We start from the raw sequence: 12,991 nt of genomic DNA, 5'->3' as shown, positions 1-12,991 counted from the left end.
AAATAGATTCAATTTGGAAGTAGGTAGAAACAACTTTGCCAACCGTGTAGTTAATGAATGGAATAAACTTCCTGCACAGGTAGTGCAATGTAGTTCAGTTCGAAGCTTTAAGAATCATTTAGATAAATACCTAAGTAAGATGCTGTAATTATTATAATTTATGTTATATTATTTGTTTTTGTTTTGTTATAATTTGTCTGTCTGAATTTCATTTATTATTAGTTATATGTCAATTTATTATCATTTACTATTTACCTGTTTGTTTGTTATTCAACTATACCAATGCATTTATTTATGTATTTTAATTGTTATTTACATTGTTATAGTTTTAATTTATTATTAATATGATTTTTTTTTTTTTTTTTTTTTTTTTTTTTCATCCGACCTAGATATGGATCAAAAGGTCTCCTGTCGGCATGCTTTGCCTTTGTAATCCTTTGAGATGAAGTGTCTGAGAAGTATGATGGGGGTTACTAGGCTAGATAGAGTGAGAAATGAGGAAGTGAGGAGGAGAACAGGGGTGGAAAGGGAGCTGGGAGATAGGGTGGATGAAAGAGTATTAGGATGGTTTGGACACATGGAAAGAATGAATGAAGAAAGACTAGTAAAGGAGGTATGGAAGGCAGATGTGGAGGGAGTGAACATGAGGGGACGTCCTAGGATGAGATGGATGGATGGGGTGAAGGGAGCTTTGGGGAAGAGGGGAATGTCGGTTGAGGAAGGACGGGAGAGGACAGAAGACGGGTGAATGGAGAATGGTTGTATATGGAAAATGTTGTGATGCATGAGGTGGATTGGACGGGGGAATGGGGGTGAGGTAGTGTGTTTGACGCAGCCCGAAGGGATTTCTCCCCGTCCTCTCCTTTATATGGGGGGACGGAGAGGGGGGGTCGCCGATTTAATGAAGCGGCCTTGCTGTGGATGTGCTGTGTCCTGCGACACTGCTTCTGACCCAGGGCAGTGGACAGGGTGCAGGAATGACCCGTCATAATAATAATAATAATAATAATATGAAATCAGCACACCACTCCTTTGATGGTTTGGTCATGTTATGGATGAGGGTAGATGTCCTCCAGGGAACTCATGAACCTTTAGTGCCACTAGTAACGTATAGTTCCACCTTACAAGGGAAAAGAGGACAAGTGTGAGTGTAGTAGTTTCAGAGGGATTAGCTTGTTAAGTGTAGTTGGGAAGGCTTATGGGAGGATCTTGACTGAGAGGATTAGGAGAGGAACAGAGGGAGCAATTGGTGAGGAACAGTGTGGATTTAGGACAGGTAGAGGTTGTGTAGATCAGATTTTTGTGGTAACAAAGCTATAGGAAAGGGGAAGGATGTTTTTTTGGCTTTTTTGGATCTGGAATAGGCTTACGACAGGGCAGACAGGAAGGCACTCTGGGAGGTTTTGTGTATATACGGGATAAGATAAAAGCTTCTAGGAGCTGTCAAGAGTTCTTACGAGAGTAGTAGAGCATGTGTCAGGATTAGAAATGGAGAGAGTGAGTGGTTCGAGGTAAAGGTGGGGCTTCGTCAAGGATGCGTTATGTTGCCCTGGCTGTTCAACTTGTACATGGATGGGGTGGTGCGAGAGGTAAATGCAAGGGTAGTGGGTCAGGGATTGGAGATGGTTAAAAGAAATGGAGAAAAGTGGGAGGTAAGCCAGCTGTTATTTGTGGACGACACTGAGCTTGTGGCAGGATCAGAGGAGGGATTGAGGAAGTTAGTGACAGAGTTTGGGAGTGTGTGTGAAAGAAGAAAGCTGAAGATAAATGTGGGTAAAAGTAAGGTGATGAGATGTACAAGGGGTGAAAGTGGCAGTAGACTGGAAGTGAGCATTAAGGGAGAGCAACTGGAGGAAGTGGATAGTTTTAGATACTTGGGTGCAAATGTGGCAGGAAAAGGTGGAGTGAAGGTGGAGGTAGAATGTAGATTGAGAGCAGCGAGTAAATGCCTTGGTGGATTAAAAAGTGTAATGAGGAATAGACATTTGGGAATGGATACTAAGAGGAGACTGTATGAAGGAGTGATTGTGCCAACAGCACTATATGGGGCAGAAACATGGAACATAAGAGAGGAAGAGAGAAGGAGTATGAATGTGTTTGAGATGAGGTGTCTGAGAAGTATGATGGGGGTTACTTCGCTAGATAGAGTGAGAACTGAGGAGGTGAGGAGGAGAACAGGGGTGGAAAGGGAGTTGGGAGATAGGGTTGATGAAAGAGTATTGAGATGGTTTGGACACATTGAAAGAATGAGTGAAGAAAGACTAGTAAAAGTGGTGTGGAAGGCAGATGTGGAGGGAGTGAACATGAGGGGACATCCTAGGATGAGGTGGATGTATAGGGTGAAGGGGGCTTTGGGGAAGAGGGGAATGTCTGTTGAGGAAGGATGGGAGAGGACAGAAGACAGGGGTGAATAGAGAATGGTTGTATATGGATGCTGTTCTGATGCATGAGGTGGAATGGGTGGGGGGATGGGGGGTGAGGTAGTATGTGTGAGCAAAATTTGATGCAGCCCGAAGGGATTTCTCCCCGTCTTCTCCTTTTATGCATGGGGGGACGGAGAGGAGGGGTCGCCGATTTAATGAAGCGGCCTTGCTGTGGATGTGCTGTGCCTTGCGACACTGCCTCTGACCCAGGGCAGTGGACAGGGTGCAAGGATGACCCGTCATCCAGGAGGTGCTAAGATAAGAAGGAGGGTGGAGGGGAGTGGAGTGTATTTAGGGATGGAATGGGTGGGAATGATTTTATGCCTTTTTCTTTTTGGCTACCTCCCTTGAAAGGGGGAAAAAGCCTTGGTATATGTATGAATGTAGTAACATCAGGGGACAAACCAAGAAAATGGTGGGTGGATGGGATAGTTGAACCCATGGTCATGATGTCAAACAAGTGAAAATGTGTTTGGGTGACAGTGACTTGAAGATATAGATCAGGGTTTCTCACCTAGGAGTAACTGGACCCAAGGGGATGCATATGCAGAGAACATCTTGGGGGTTCATGAGATCATAACCACATACAACTTTATTGTACTCATGTGGATGCATTATTATAGAGTTCCTACAATGCATTTATCTAGGTCTAGAACTTAGGAGGTCCCCATAAGACATTATAAGACCTTATGGGTCTACAGAGGCAAAAGGTTTGAGAAACCCTGGTACAGACTTGCATCTTCCATATCAGGGGTACACCAGGGATATATTGGCAATAGTGAATGGGGAGAGGATATCCTTTTCCTTTGCTTTGTCACCTCACTTTGAAGAAAATCTATAAGTTGAGACTTCTACTCATTTGTCTAGATCTTAAGTCTTTGTAGGAGCAACAACAGGTACCTACAAGTGGTGATCCTACAAGACAGACATCATTTTCCAGCTGCCTACCTTCACAATTTGTAAACACCTTTAACTTCATCTGGAGGTGCATCCCCAAGAGGATTACATTCAATATCTAGACCATGCACAAGATCTCTATGTCAGCTTCAACTGTATTTCCTCCTTTCTTCACATAAGAGGAGCTGACAATTGGCAACTGCTCTCCTTCTACTCCTATAGGCCAGTAGTGACACAAAAAGAGTACCACACTTACACAACACAACCAACAGTCCAAAGCTTCTCCCCAGAGAAATCCATAAGAGAGCCTAAGGACATTTCCCAGCTGCTGTGAGGTTGTGGGTTTCCTGTCAGAGAAACCTGAGGCTACAGTGATTATTACACAGGGAGAGAAAGTGGTAGTGATTATTGTTTCTAATTTCACTTAGTGGAAAACTTGCAGCCCTATAGCAACTGGTAATACTCCTTAGGCTCTCCCACATATTTCTATGAGAAGAAACTGGACTCTTGTCTGTGTTGTATTAGTGCAGGACTATTTCTGTCACCAAGTGAAAGTAGAAGGAAATGGGGAGTTGTTGGCTGGCAGCTATGTGTGAAAAGGTGTAAGAAATACAAATGAAGTTGATAGAAATCTTGGGCCCAGTCCAGATAGTGAGTGTCAGCCCCTAAGAGCTATACCTCTTGACGGAAGTGATTGAGGTGAGGGGATTGAGGGGTTTTGAAAATGTGCAGCTCCACTGTCCATCTTACAGGACCATCACATGCAGGTACCCATCATTGGTACCAGTGAAAGGGATGATATTAACAGGGGTGAAGATGTTGCAGTAAGGAGGTGAGGGGTTGAGGGGTTCTGAAAATGTGCAGCTCTACTGTCCATCTTGCAGGACCACTGCATGCAGGTACCCATCATTGGTACCAGTGAAAGGGATGATGTCAAAAGTATTGAAGATGTTGCAGTATGGGCAAATTGTTATTATTATTTATTCTTTATCTATCTTATTTTGGATGAACTCTAAACACATTAAAGATAAAAGAAAAAAAAACTCACTGTCTTGGCATTGGGTTCTCCTGCATGTCCATAATGCAGAACTGATCCATTATGTCCTGTGCCACAAATTGAAGTGTAGGCTTGATGACGACATCCTCCATGGTAGTATGTGTGATGGCGGAAAATAGACTCAAGCTGGTATTCTTTCATCCCTGGACGGATCTTGCGCATCATTTCACGGTGGGCAGCAGAAGATACAGCAGCAGCAAAACGAAGAACCTCTATCTCTGCCTTTGTCTTGGTAACTCGGCTGAGAAAAAAAAAGTGCTTTGAAACCTCTACATACAAAAGAACTGTGCTATATTATGGTAGGTCCTTTCCTTCTTGAGGGTGGCAAGTCAAAGCACATACCCTTCTCATAAATAAAACCCATTCAACCATTCTTCTTACCTCAGTCCCAAAGTATAAATGACTGTCCTGTTTCCCATTTCAAACAATAAATAAGTTCAAATCTAAATATGATAATTGGAAATCAAAGCTATAGATTAAGTTGGAACCATACATGAATTTGAGTCTAGGTATGTTTGAAAATTAGAGAACAGGAGACAATTAGGTAAATACTTCTTGGGTCATAATCAAGACAGTGAACCACAGCTCCTCCACAGAAAGACCCAACAACCAGTTAGTTTACTCCTACCATTTTATATGGCAACCCCTTCCCTCAGCCACTCAAAATAATTTATAAAGCATTACCCATTCATCCATTCACAATCTCTCTCCATTGTATTTTTTTCCTGCTCTACAGACATTCCACATGCATCTAAAGCCCCCTCACCCCATCCATCTCATTCTTGGTATTCCTCTCAAACTCATTCCCACTTCTGCTTTCCATATGCACAAACCACCTCCAAACTGATCTACCCAATCTGACAGCTGCCTAACTTTCATATTTTTCCACTCAATATTAATTTTTTTTTTCTATGGTTAAATGTCACAAACTCCCCCTATCAGGAGGTTAGAGCAGTACCCCTTACAGGGGACTTTGTAGCATGGAATTTAATGACTCATGCCCTTGGTTCAACTTCACCAGTGGTAGACTCGAACCACCATCCCCTCAACCTTCACTGCAAGTAACAATGTCCTAACCTGCCCGCTCAGTGAACTTCCAATAATAGTAATAATATACATGCATACAGTTAGCACAGACTGTTTTGCAAACTTTTTGAGTATGCATAACAGTCTGCATTTTTGGGATCCGTGTGATGATATCTCATTTACAAAAACCATGTGGGAAAAAATTACTAACTAGAACCTTCATCCATCCATCCACACAATAGCCACATGTGACAAAGCCAGTGAGTGTGTGACTGTCCTTCAGTGGATTTTTTTTTCCCTTTATTTTTTTCTTCCCCCCCCCCCTTTTTTTTTCTTTGCGCTGTCACAGAGTTTCTTAGTTTTTCCTCACAGTGTTCACTGCCCTTTGTGTGATACCTGGAAATCACACAGCACATGATAACATTGTGAAAGTAACTGAACTACACAAAGTAGGGAAGAGTAATCGAGAAAATGCCAAGACAACTGGTGTGACTGAGTATACTGTGTCTCGACTCCTAACAAAATGGTGCACAGGGGGAGGGGTTGATACCATGCCCCTCCACAAACATGCCTGGGGCAAGGCCCTGAGGATTTCCCCAAAGTTGTTAAAGCTTGTCAAACGTTAGGTGGACCTTAACCCTTCTACAACTGCAAAGGAATTGAAGGAAAAGAACCCTAAGCTTCTCAGTGACGTCTCCATCAGGACAATTCAGGAAAATATTCAGAAGCTGTTAAATTACTCAAAAGTGAAAGCATGTGTGAAGCCCCTTGTCACTGCAAAACAAAGGTGCCACCGTGTCCAATTTGCCAAGGATCATAAAGACTGGGACCTTGTTCAGTGGCATAAGGTCCTTTGGACTGAGGAAGCAACCTTTTGTATAAGTGAGAGCAAGGAAACGAAGATGTGGAAGTCTCAGCTGCCCTACCTTATGGTGTGGGGTGCCCTTGGCTATGGTGGTTTGGGGAACCTTGTAATACTCCCTAAGGGCCAGACTGTCAACTCTGAATGCTATATTAACCTTCTGCAGGAGAATTTAGGGGAGTGTTTTGCAAAAACCAGGTGTGAGATCATTCAGCAGGATGGCGCCCCTTGCCACACCTCAAGGACAACCAAAAAGTGGCTCAGTGACAGTGAGATCAACTACACAGATTGGCCTGGTTAGTCACCCGATATTTCCCCCATAGAAAACTTATGGGGCATAATGTAGGCATGCCTTTGTCAGGAGGACACATCTGCAATTCACAAGCTTGAGATAACCATCTGGAAGGTACATACATATACCAAAGGATTTTTTCCCCCTCACACAGGGGGTAAGCCAAAAAGAAAAAGGCATAGAAACCACATCCTGGATTGGGTCCTTACTTCCCAAAGTGCACTGAGGAGACTGTAAAACACCCAGATAGTGTGGCAGTCTAGGGGGCATTGGGTACCACAGTACTAAGGATTTAGTGGTTTTGCCAAAGAACCTCAGTGACCAAAGAACATAATCTTAATATTCTTGCTAACCACTTAGAGGAATCTTTCGCTTACTCCAAAAGTGAAATATTTATGCAGGATGGTACACAGCTAGCACTGCCAAACTGATCCAAGAATGGTTTGAGTGGGTGAATATTGACTACATCAAGTACTGGCTAAGTAATAGTCTCCCTCTAAACACTATCAAAAACCTCTGGAAACTGATGAAGAGCTAATTACAGAGCCACAACACATCCACAGTGCTTAAACTTATCACCCACCTCCATGAGATCAGGAGCAATCTAGACCTTACCATCCTCCAAAACCTGGCTTTATCTGTACCCAAGCATCTCAAGAACTGTCTAGACTAAGTAGTGGAATCTATATTACATGTAACTCCATGTTTGTCATTTGTAGTGGAATCTATACATAATTCTAAGTTTGTCACTTGTCACTTATTTCAGATGTGCTAATCATTGTATCCAGACAGAAATAATAGAGAACTTGTTCTAAAGACTCTCAAGAGTTATTTATGATCAGAACCTACACAAGTCTAATATAAATATATCATACCAGCCATTAAACACCCTGTGATGGACTGGCCCTACTCTACAGATGATGTAGAGGTCACTCTAGCTATCACCCTCCTGAACCTCCATGCTAAAGATCATGCCTCTCTGCGGCCTTCAAATGCAGCATCAGTACGAATGGAACAGGTCAAATGATGCACCACATCTACAGCTGGCTCTAGTGAAGACTGGACCTACTTCCTTTCATGGTGGTCTGACTACAATGAGGTGACAAAGATCTCAGGCAGAGAAGCAGTTCTACAACTTCAGGAATGTTGTGACAAACAGGTGTGTAAAGATGTCACAAGAAATGCAGGTGGCAGCCACTCCTCTCAACCTGAAAAGGAAGTCCTAAAGGCAATCTGGAGGCTTGCTGTTTGCAATGAGAACATTATGGTCGCCCATGTGCAACTTCATAATCTGCACTAAGATCGTGATGAGCCAATCCGGAACTTCATTGCACACCTCTGCAGTCAAGCCAGCATATGTAAGTTCAAAATTCACTGTATATCCTGTACCCACCTCATTGACTACAGTAACCAAGTGCTGCAGGACACCATAACCAGAGGCGTCAGTGACCCTGAGATCCAACTAGAACTTCTTGGCAAACGTAATCAGGACATGTCTCTAGAGGAAACCATAAGATACATTGAGGCAATAGAGAGTGGCAAGCACTCTGCCAGCCATCTCATAGACACACACAAGGATTCAGCCACCAGCAGTTACTGACATCAAAGGAGGGAGAAGCCTAAACCACCAGATACAGCTGAACAGGTTGTATGCAAGTACTGCAGCCACAGAGAGGACTACGGCCTTTGCCACAGGTAGCACGGGGGAACATGCCCTGTGTACGACCACATCTGTGACCAGTGTGGTATCCATGGCCACTTCAATGATGTATGCCTTGGTGGGTACAAGATTAGAACATCTCGGCCCTACACCAGACAGCCCAAACAGTCTGAGAGTGCTGTCTTCAATGCCCTTTGCAATGTCACTGACATCAGGCAGGTTAATGACTAAAGCTACCCTTGTAACATCTCTACTATCAATGGGAGACACAGCATTGCTCTTGACTACCACATCTACAATGACCTGACCTGTGTAATGTAAATATATTATCTATTTTAACCATGTAAGAGGAGATTGTATGAAGGAGTGATTGTGCCAACAGCACTGTATGGGGCAGAAACATGGAACATAAGAGAGGAAGAGAGAAGGAGTTTGAATGTGTTTGAGATGAGGTGTCTGAGAAGTATGATAGGAGTTACTAGTCTAGATAGAGTAAGAAATGAGGAGGTGAGGAGGAGAACAGGGGTGGTAAGGGAGTTGGGAGATAGGGTGGATGAAAGAGTATTAGGATGGTTTGGACACATGGAAAGAATGAGTGAAGAAAGAGGTATGGAGGGAGTGAACATGAGGGGGGCGACCTAAGATGAGATGGATGGATGGGGTAAAAGGGGCTTTGGCGAAGATGGGAATGTCTGTTGAGGAAGGATGGGAGAGGACAGAAGACAGGGGTGAATGGAGAGTGGTTGTATATGGATGATGATGTGATGCATGAGGTGGAATGGGTGGGGGGATAGGGGGTGAGATAGTATGTGTGAGAAAAATTTGACGCAGCCCAAAGGGATTTCTCCACGTCTTCTCCTTTTTTGAATGAGGGGAGAGAGAGAGAAGGTCGCCAATTTAATGAAACAGCCTTGCTGTGGATGTGCTGTGTCTTGTGACGCTGCCTCTGACCAGGGCAGTGAACAAGATGCAGGGATGACCCATCATCCATGAGGTGCCAAGATAAGAGGGAGGGTAGAGGGTGGAGGGGAGTGGAGTGTATTAGGGATGGAATGGGTGGGAATGGTTTTTATGCCTTTTTCTTTTTGGCTACTTCCCTTGTAAGGGGGGAAAAGCCTTTGGTATATTATGTATAAATAAAGAAATGTTATAGTTATCACATGTAAGGGAGTACTAGACAACCAAAGCCTGGAGAGCAGGTGTGCCAAGGTTGAAACACTAAGAATTACATATATACAAATATCACAAAATTTAACTTACCTGACATTGACCTTCACTGACAGATAACTCTCCTTTTATGTATTACTACTTATACATATATATCACAATACAAGATGTTCAACCTGAACAGACTAGTTGTAAAACTATCACAGATGTAGTAGACCAGTTCATAAATCCTTTTCTCTAATTTTCTACAATTCTTAATTCTAAACAGAATTGATTATTTTCAATGAGATACTTTCAACATTTCCTCATTAATGTAACCCTTTAGAGCATCTGGGTACATTCTCAACTTGTTAAGTTTGTCTAGACTTAAAGATACTACTTTAAAACCTGCCAATTGTAGATGGCGTGTGCGCATCATCTGTGGCCCGACAAGATGTTCGCCATCAACAGTGTAATGTTCTGGGAGGTGCAGTAATAATGCATACTTCTTCTGTTGTAGGTGAAGAGAGAATTTGCCAGTCATGTCCAAAACACAATCAACTACATACATCTCTGTACCAGGAAAATTGGGCAAAATGGCAGATGGAGTTATTCTTTCTGCATTTCCAGCAATCTCAATAAGAATGCTCTGAATAAGGTTGACACCCCGTATTACCCTCGCATCACGCCAAAAACTTTTGGCCGAGCGATCTCTGGGTAACATTGGACCATTGTAACTCGGGCATTCAAGGGTCATTGCTCTATCAAACACTTTGAGTTTGGTTCGAGTTAGGCGAATTTCACCACTCTCTAATGAATGTATCTTATCAAAGAAATATGGGTTAAACACTTTCTTAACAAAGTTAACAGGGTACCTTTTCAGATAAACACAGGAGAGTAACATGTCAATCATTGTGTTTGATGGAAACTGTACAAATTTGTCTTCTAAAAGCTCTTCTAAAGTTAGGAAAAGGTCATGGGCATTTTTTGGTTCATAATATAATAGACCAAATGGCTTAAACATACTGCTGATCTGAGGTACAGTTAACACATCAGCCTTCCTTACAAAATATTGAGCAGCAATTTCCAGTATTTCAGGAGATCGAAACCTAGTTTTGACGGAGTAGTCCATAATTACAGACACTAAACTTGGATCCTTAATATTGCTTTTCTTGGCTTTCATAAACCTGGTGAGTGCTTTCTGCATGGTATGGTCTATATAGTTCAAATACATAAATGAATACACAATCCAGCGTAAATTCCCTTCCGTTAGCATATGGATATTCAGGTTGGTCCAGCGGGACAATGTGCTCAGCATCCTTACAGATGTAATCTTTAATTGAACTAGAATGTGAAGAATTCTAATAACATCTTCTGCTTTCAATTTGTACCATATGATCCCCATCCGCCGTTCCACAACATTATAAAGAGCACTTCTACTCTGTGTAACTAGGGGCAAAATGTTCATGACATTACACAAGTCACTTGGTTTCATGTCTTCAGCTTTGTCAGTGATACCCACCCACACCTTTTCCACATTCTGGCTACCTATTTCACCCAAGTTATAGAATGCCTTGGCAACTTCGCATACTTGATCCACTCTTAATCTTCCTTCAGTTACAAGAATGATGGCTTCTGTGCATAACTTTTTCACATAGGAATTCTTGTCTCCATGGTAGGAATCCCTACTCATAGAACGTAACGCATCTACAACTACTTGTGGATCAGGACTCGCGCATACAATCTCCACCAACCGTTTCATTAAAGCAATACGTGTAAAAGTTACAGGTGCCTCATCTGGGTACTGATTCACACTCTGAGTACGATGTCCCTTCTGATTTTCTAGTTCAAAAATTCTCCTTATAACATTGAGAGCAACAGCTGGTGTAACTTCTTCCTCAGGACATGTTTCAAGGAGTTTGAAGACTTCTTGTACTCTCTGACACCGCATGAACCCGAGAATCATTTCTTGTTCTTCTTCAAAATTAATGTTCTTGAATAATGACTTTGACACCTGAGGAATTTCTAATCCTAATCCTTCAATCCTCTTCCCAGCCTGAGTTTTACCATTGCTTGTCATAAGAAACTCTCCATTAATTATTTGCACAATTGACGGTAATTCCTGAATATTAGTTCCATCTTGAACAAATATTGTTGTGTTCCCAATATTTTTACTATCATCTTTCTGAATCAAAAGTGAACTGGATATTTGTCGTGCAGCTTGCCCTAATATATTACATGCTCTAGAATTCAGTCTCACAGAGGGTAACACAGCTGTAGCGCTTCTTAAGGCACTCATCTTGCCAACAGTTAATAATTTGATTTCAAATGCATTAACAATACCATTCAAAGAATTTGGATTTATTACAACATTGCTCAGTTCCACGCTCTATCTTCATATATCAAAGTCACTTAAATGTTCTCGATTTTTCTTCTAATAATTTACATCACCCTTATCAATCTGGATATTGGTTCAATTCTTCGATATGTTGATTCATCTGTTCATATGTCTCTATTACAATATAGGCGCCACGACCTCTTCATACACATTTGAATGAACTTAATCTGTATTATAGGTCCATTAAGCCAAGTTTATGTACTTGTTTTAACTTTCATTGCACAACACTCAACCAGTATCGTTTGTTTACAAAATACGTTTTCTTTGAAAGGATGATAATGAAACAATGCACAGAAAATACTTCAGGGGTGACTATTAAGTATTCATCATGACAATTTGTTGAATACCTTACAATTTTGTTGCAAAGCCTGATAATATCCACATTTAGACATGCGACTTCACCGCGTGCCCCTTCCAAAAATCTGGAGGAAGTCACGTATTTTTTCTGAATACATATTGTGCTATTCTGTTCTAATTCAATCATCAATGATCGTCCTTTCGCAAATACCACCATCCTTGAATTGATCCAACACCTGACAATCATGAGTGTTTGAGCTACGAAAATAAAGTGGTTGTTACTTCCATCTGGTCTAACTCATTTCTAGTACTGTTAATTGTATTGAACTACTATTTCAATTCAATTGAAAAATTACTACCAGGGACCTGTATACAGTACTTCACACAACTGTTGTATATCTTAAAATTACATGTATACTTCATAAACATGTCTTTCACTAAATAATAATAATAATAATAATAATGATGATGATGATGATGATGATAACAATAATGATAACGACGACGACAACAACAACAATAATAATAATAGCTATTATTGTTAGGAGTAGGCCTCACTTCCCTCCTCACTCCGGTCCTCACTTCCGTCCCAACCTTTTCTCGGCCGTCTCACGACCTTACTGACCCACAAATGGCCCCATGGGACACACTCGCGTCTACCCAGCTGCGACGTGACCCAGAGCTTCCTTGAGGCCCACGGGTGGGATAAAGCCTCCTTGAGGAACACACGTGCAATGCCAGCATCGGCCAGCCATGGATGGTCTGCACCTTGGCCAGCCATGTGACAAGGGAACACTGGACCTATTGAAGAACGCATACCCTCTGTCTTCGTGAGTCACCGGCGTCAAAAGTTTTGCCTCCGACTTCTCACGCAGCACACGTAACCTCACGCCAATTAGGAGCATGGGTCATGACCTGCCTGTGTATATAAAG

General features: G+C 42.1%; 2 protein-coding genes across 8 annotated transcripts in view; both read right to left on the bottom strand.

The window, feature by feature from the left end:
• Dip-C (dipeptidase C) overlaps positions 1-12,991 on the bottom strand; it is a 662,859-nt gene that overhangs the window by 27,197 nt on the left and 622,671 nt on the right. For 6 of the 7 annotated variants that reach the window (XM_076208361.1, XM_076208363.1, XM_076208368.1 and 3 more), the window contains one exon: positions 4,369-4,618. In XM_076208361.1, coding sequence (XP_076064476.1) covers positions 4,369-4,618 — 250 coding nt within the window. Of the gene's footprint in view, positions 1-4,368; positions 4,619-9,477; positions 9,618-12,991 lie in introns of those variants that run through there. The other variant, XM_076208367.1, reaches the window with a different exon arrangement.
• LOC143038811 (FAST kinase domain-containing protein 3, mitochondrial-like) lies at positions 9,654-11,996 on the bottom strand. Its single transcript, XM_076208360.1, has one exon. It carries the CDS (start codon positions 11,660-11,662, stop codon positions 9,665-9,667), a length of 1,998 nt encoding a protein of 665 aa, XP_076064475.1. The 5' UTR covers positions 11,663-11,996; the 3' UTR covers positions 9,654-9,664.

The sequence above is a fragment of the Oratosquilla oratoria genome, chromosome 25 (genome assembly GCF_046742065.1).
Source record: "Oratosquilla oratoria isolate Oo_2021 chromosome 25, ASM4674206v1, whole genome shotgun sequence".
Taxonomy (NCBI): Eukaryota; Metazoa; Arthropoda; class Malacostraca; order Stomatopoda; family Squillidae; genus Oratosquilla; species Oratosquilla oratoria.
The sequence above is the reverse complement of the archived record's forward strand: the minus strand, read 5'-3'. Positions and strand labels throughout refer to the sequence as shown.

Bases quoted from the DNA above. Each gene is read 5' to 3' on its own strand.
- LOC143038811 (XM_076208360.1), bottom strand. From the start codon at position 11,662: ATGAGTGCCTTAAGAAGCGCTACAGCTGTGTTACCCTCTGTGAGACTG.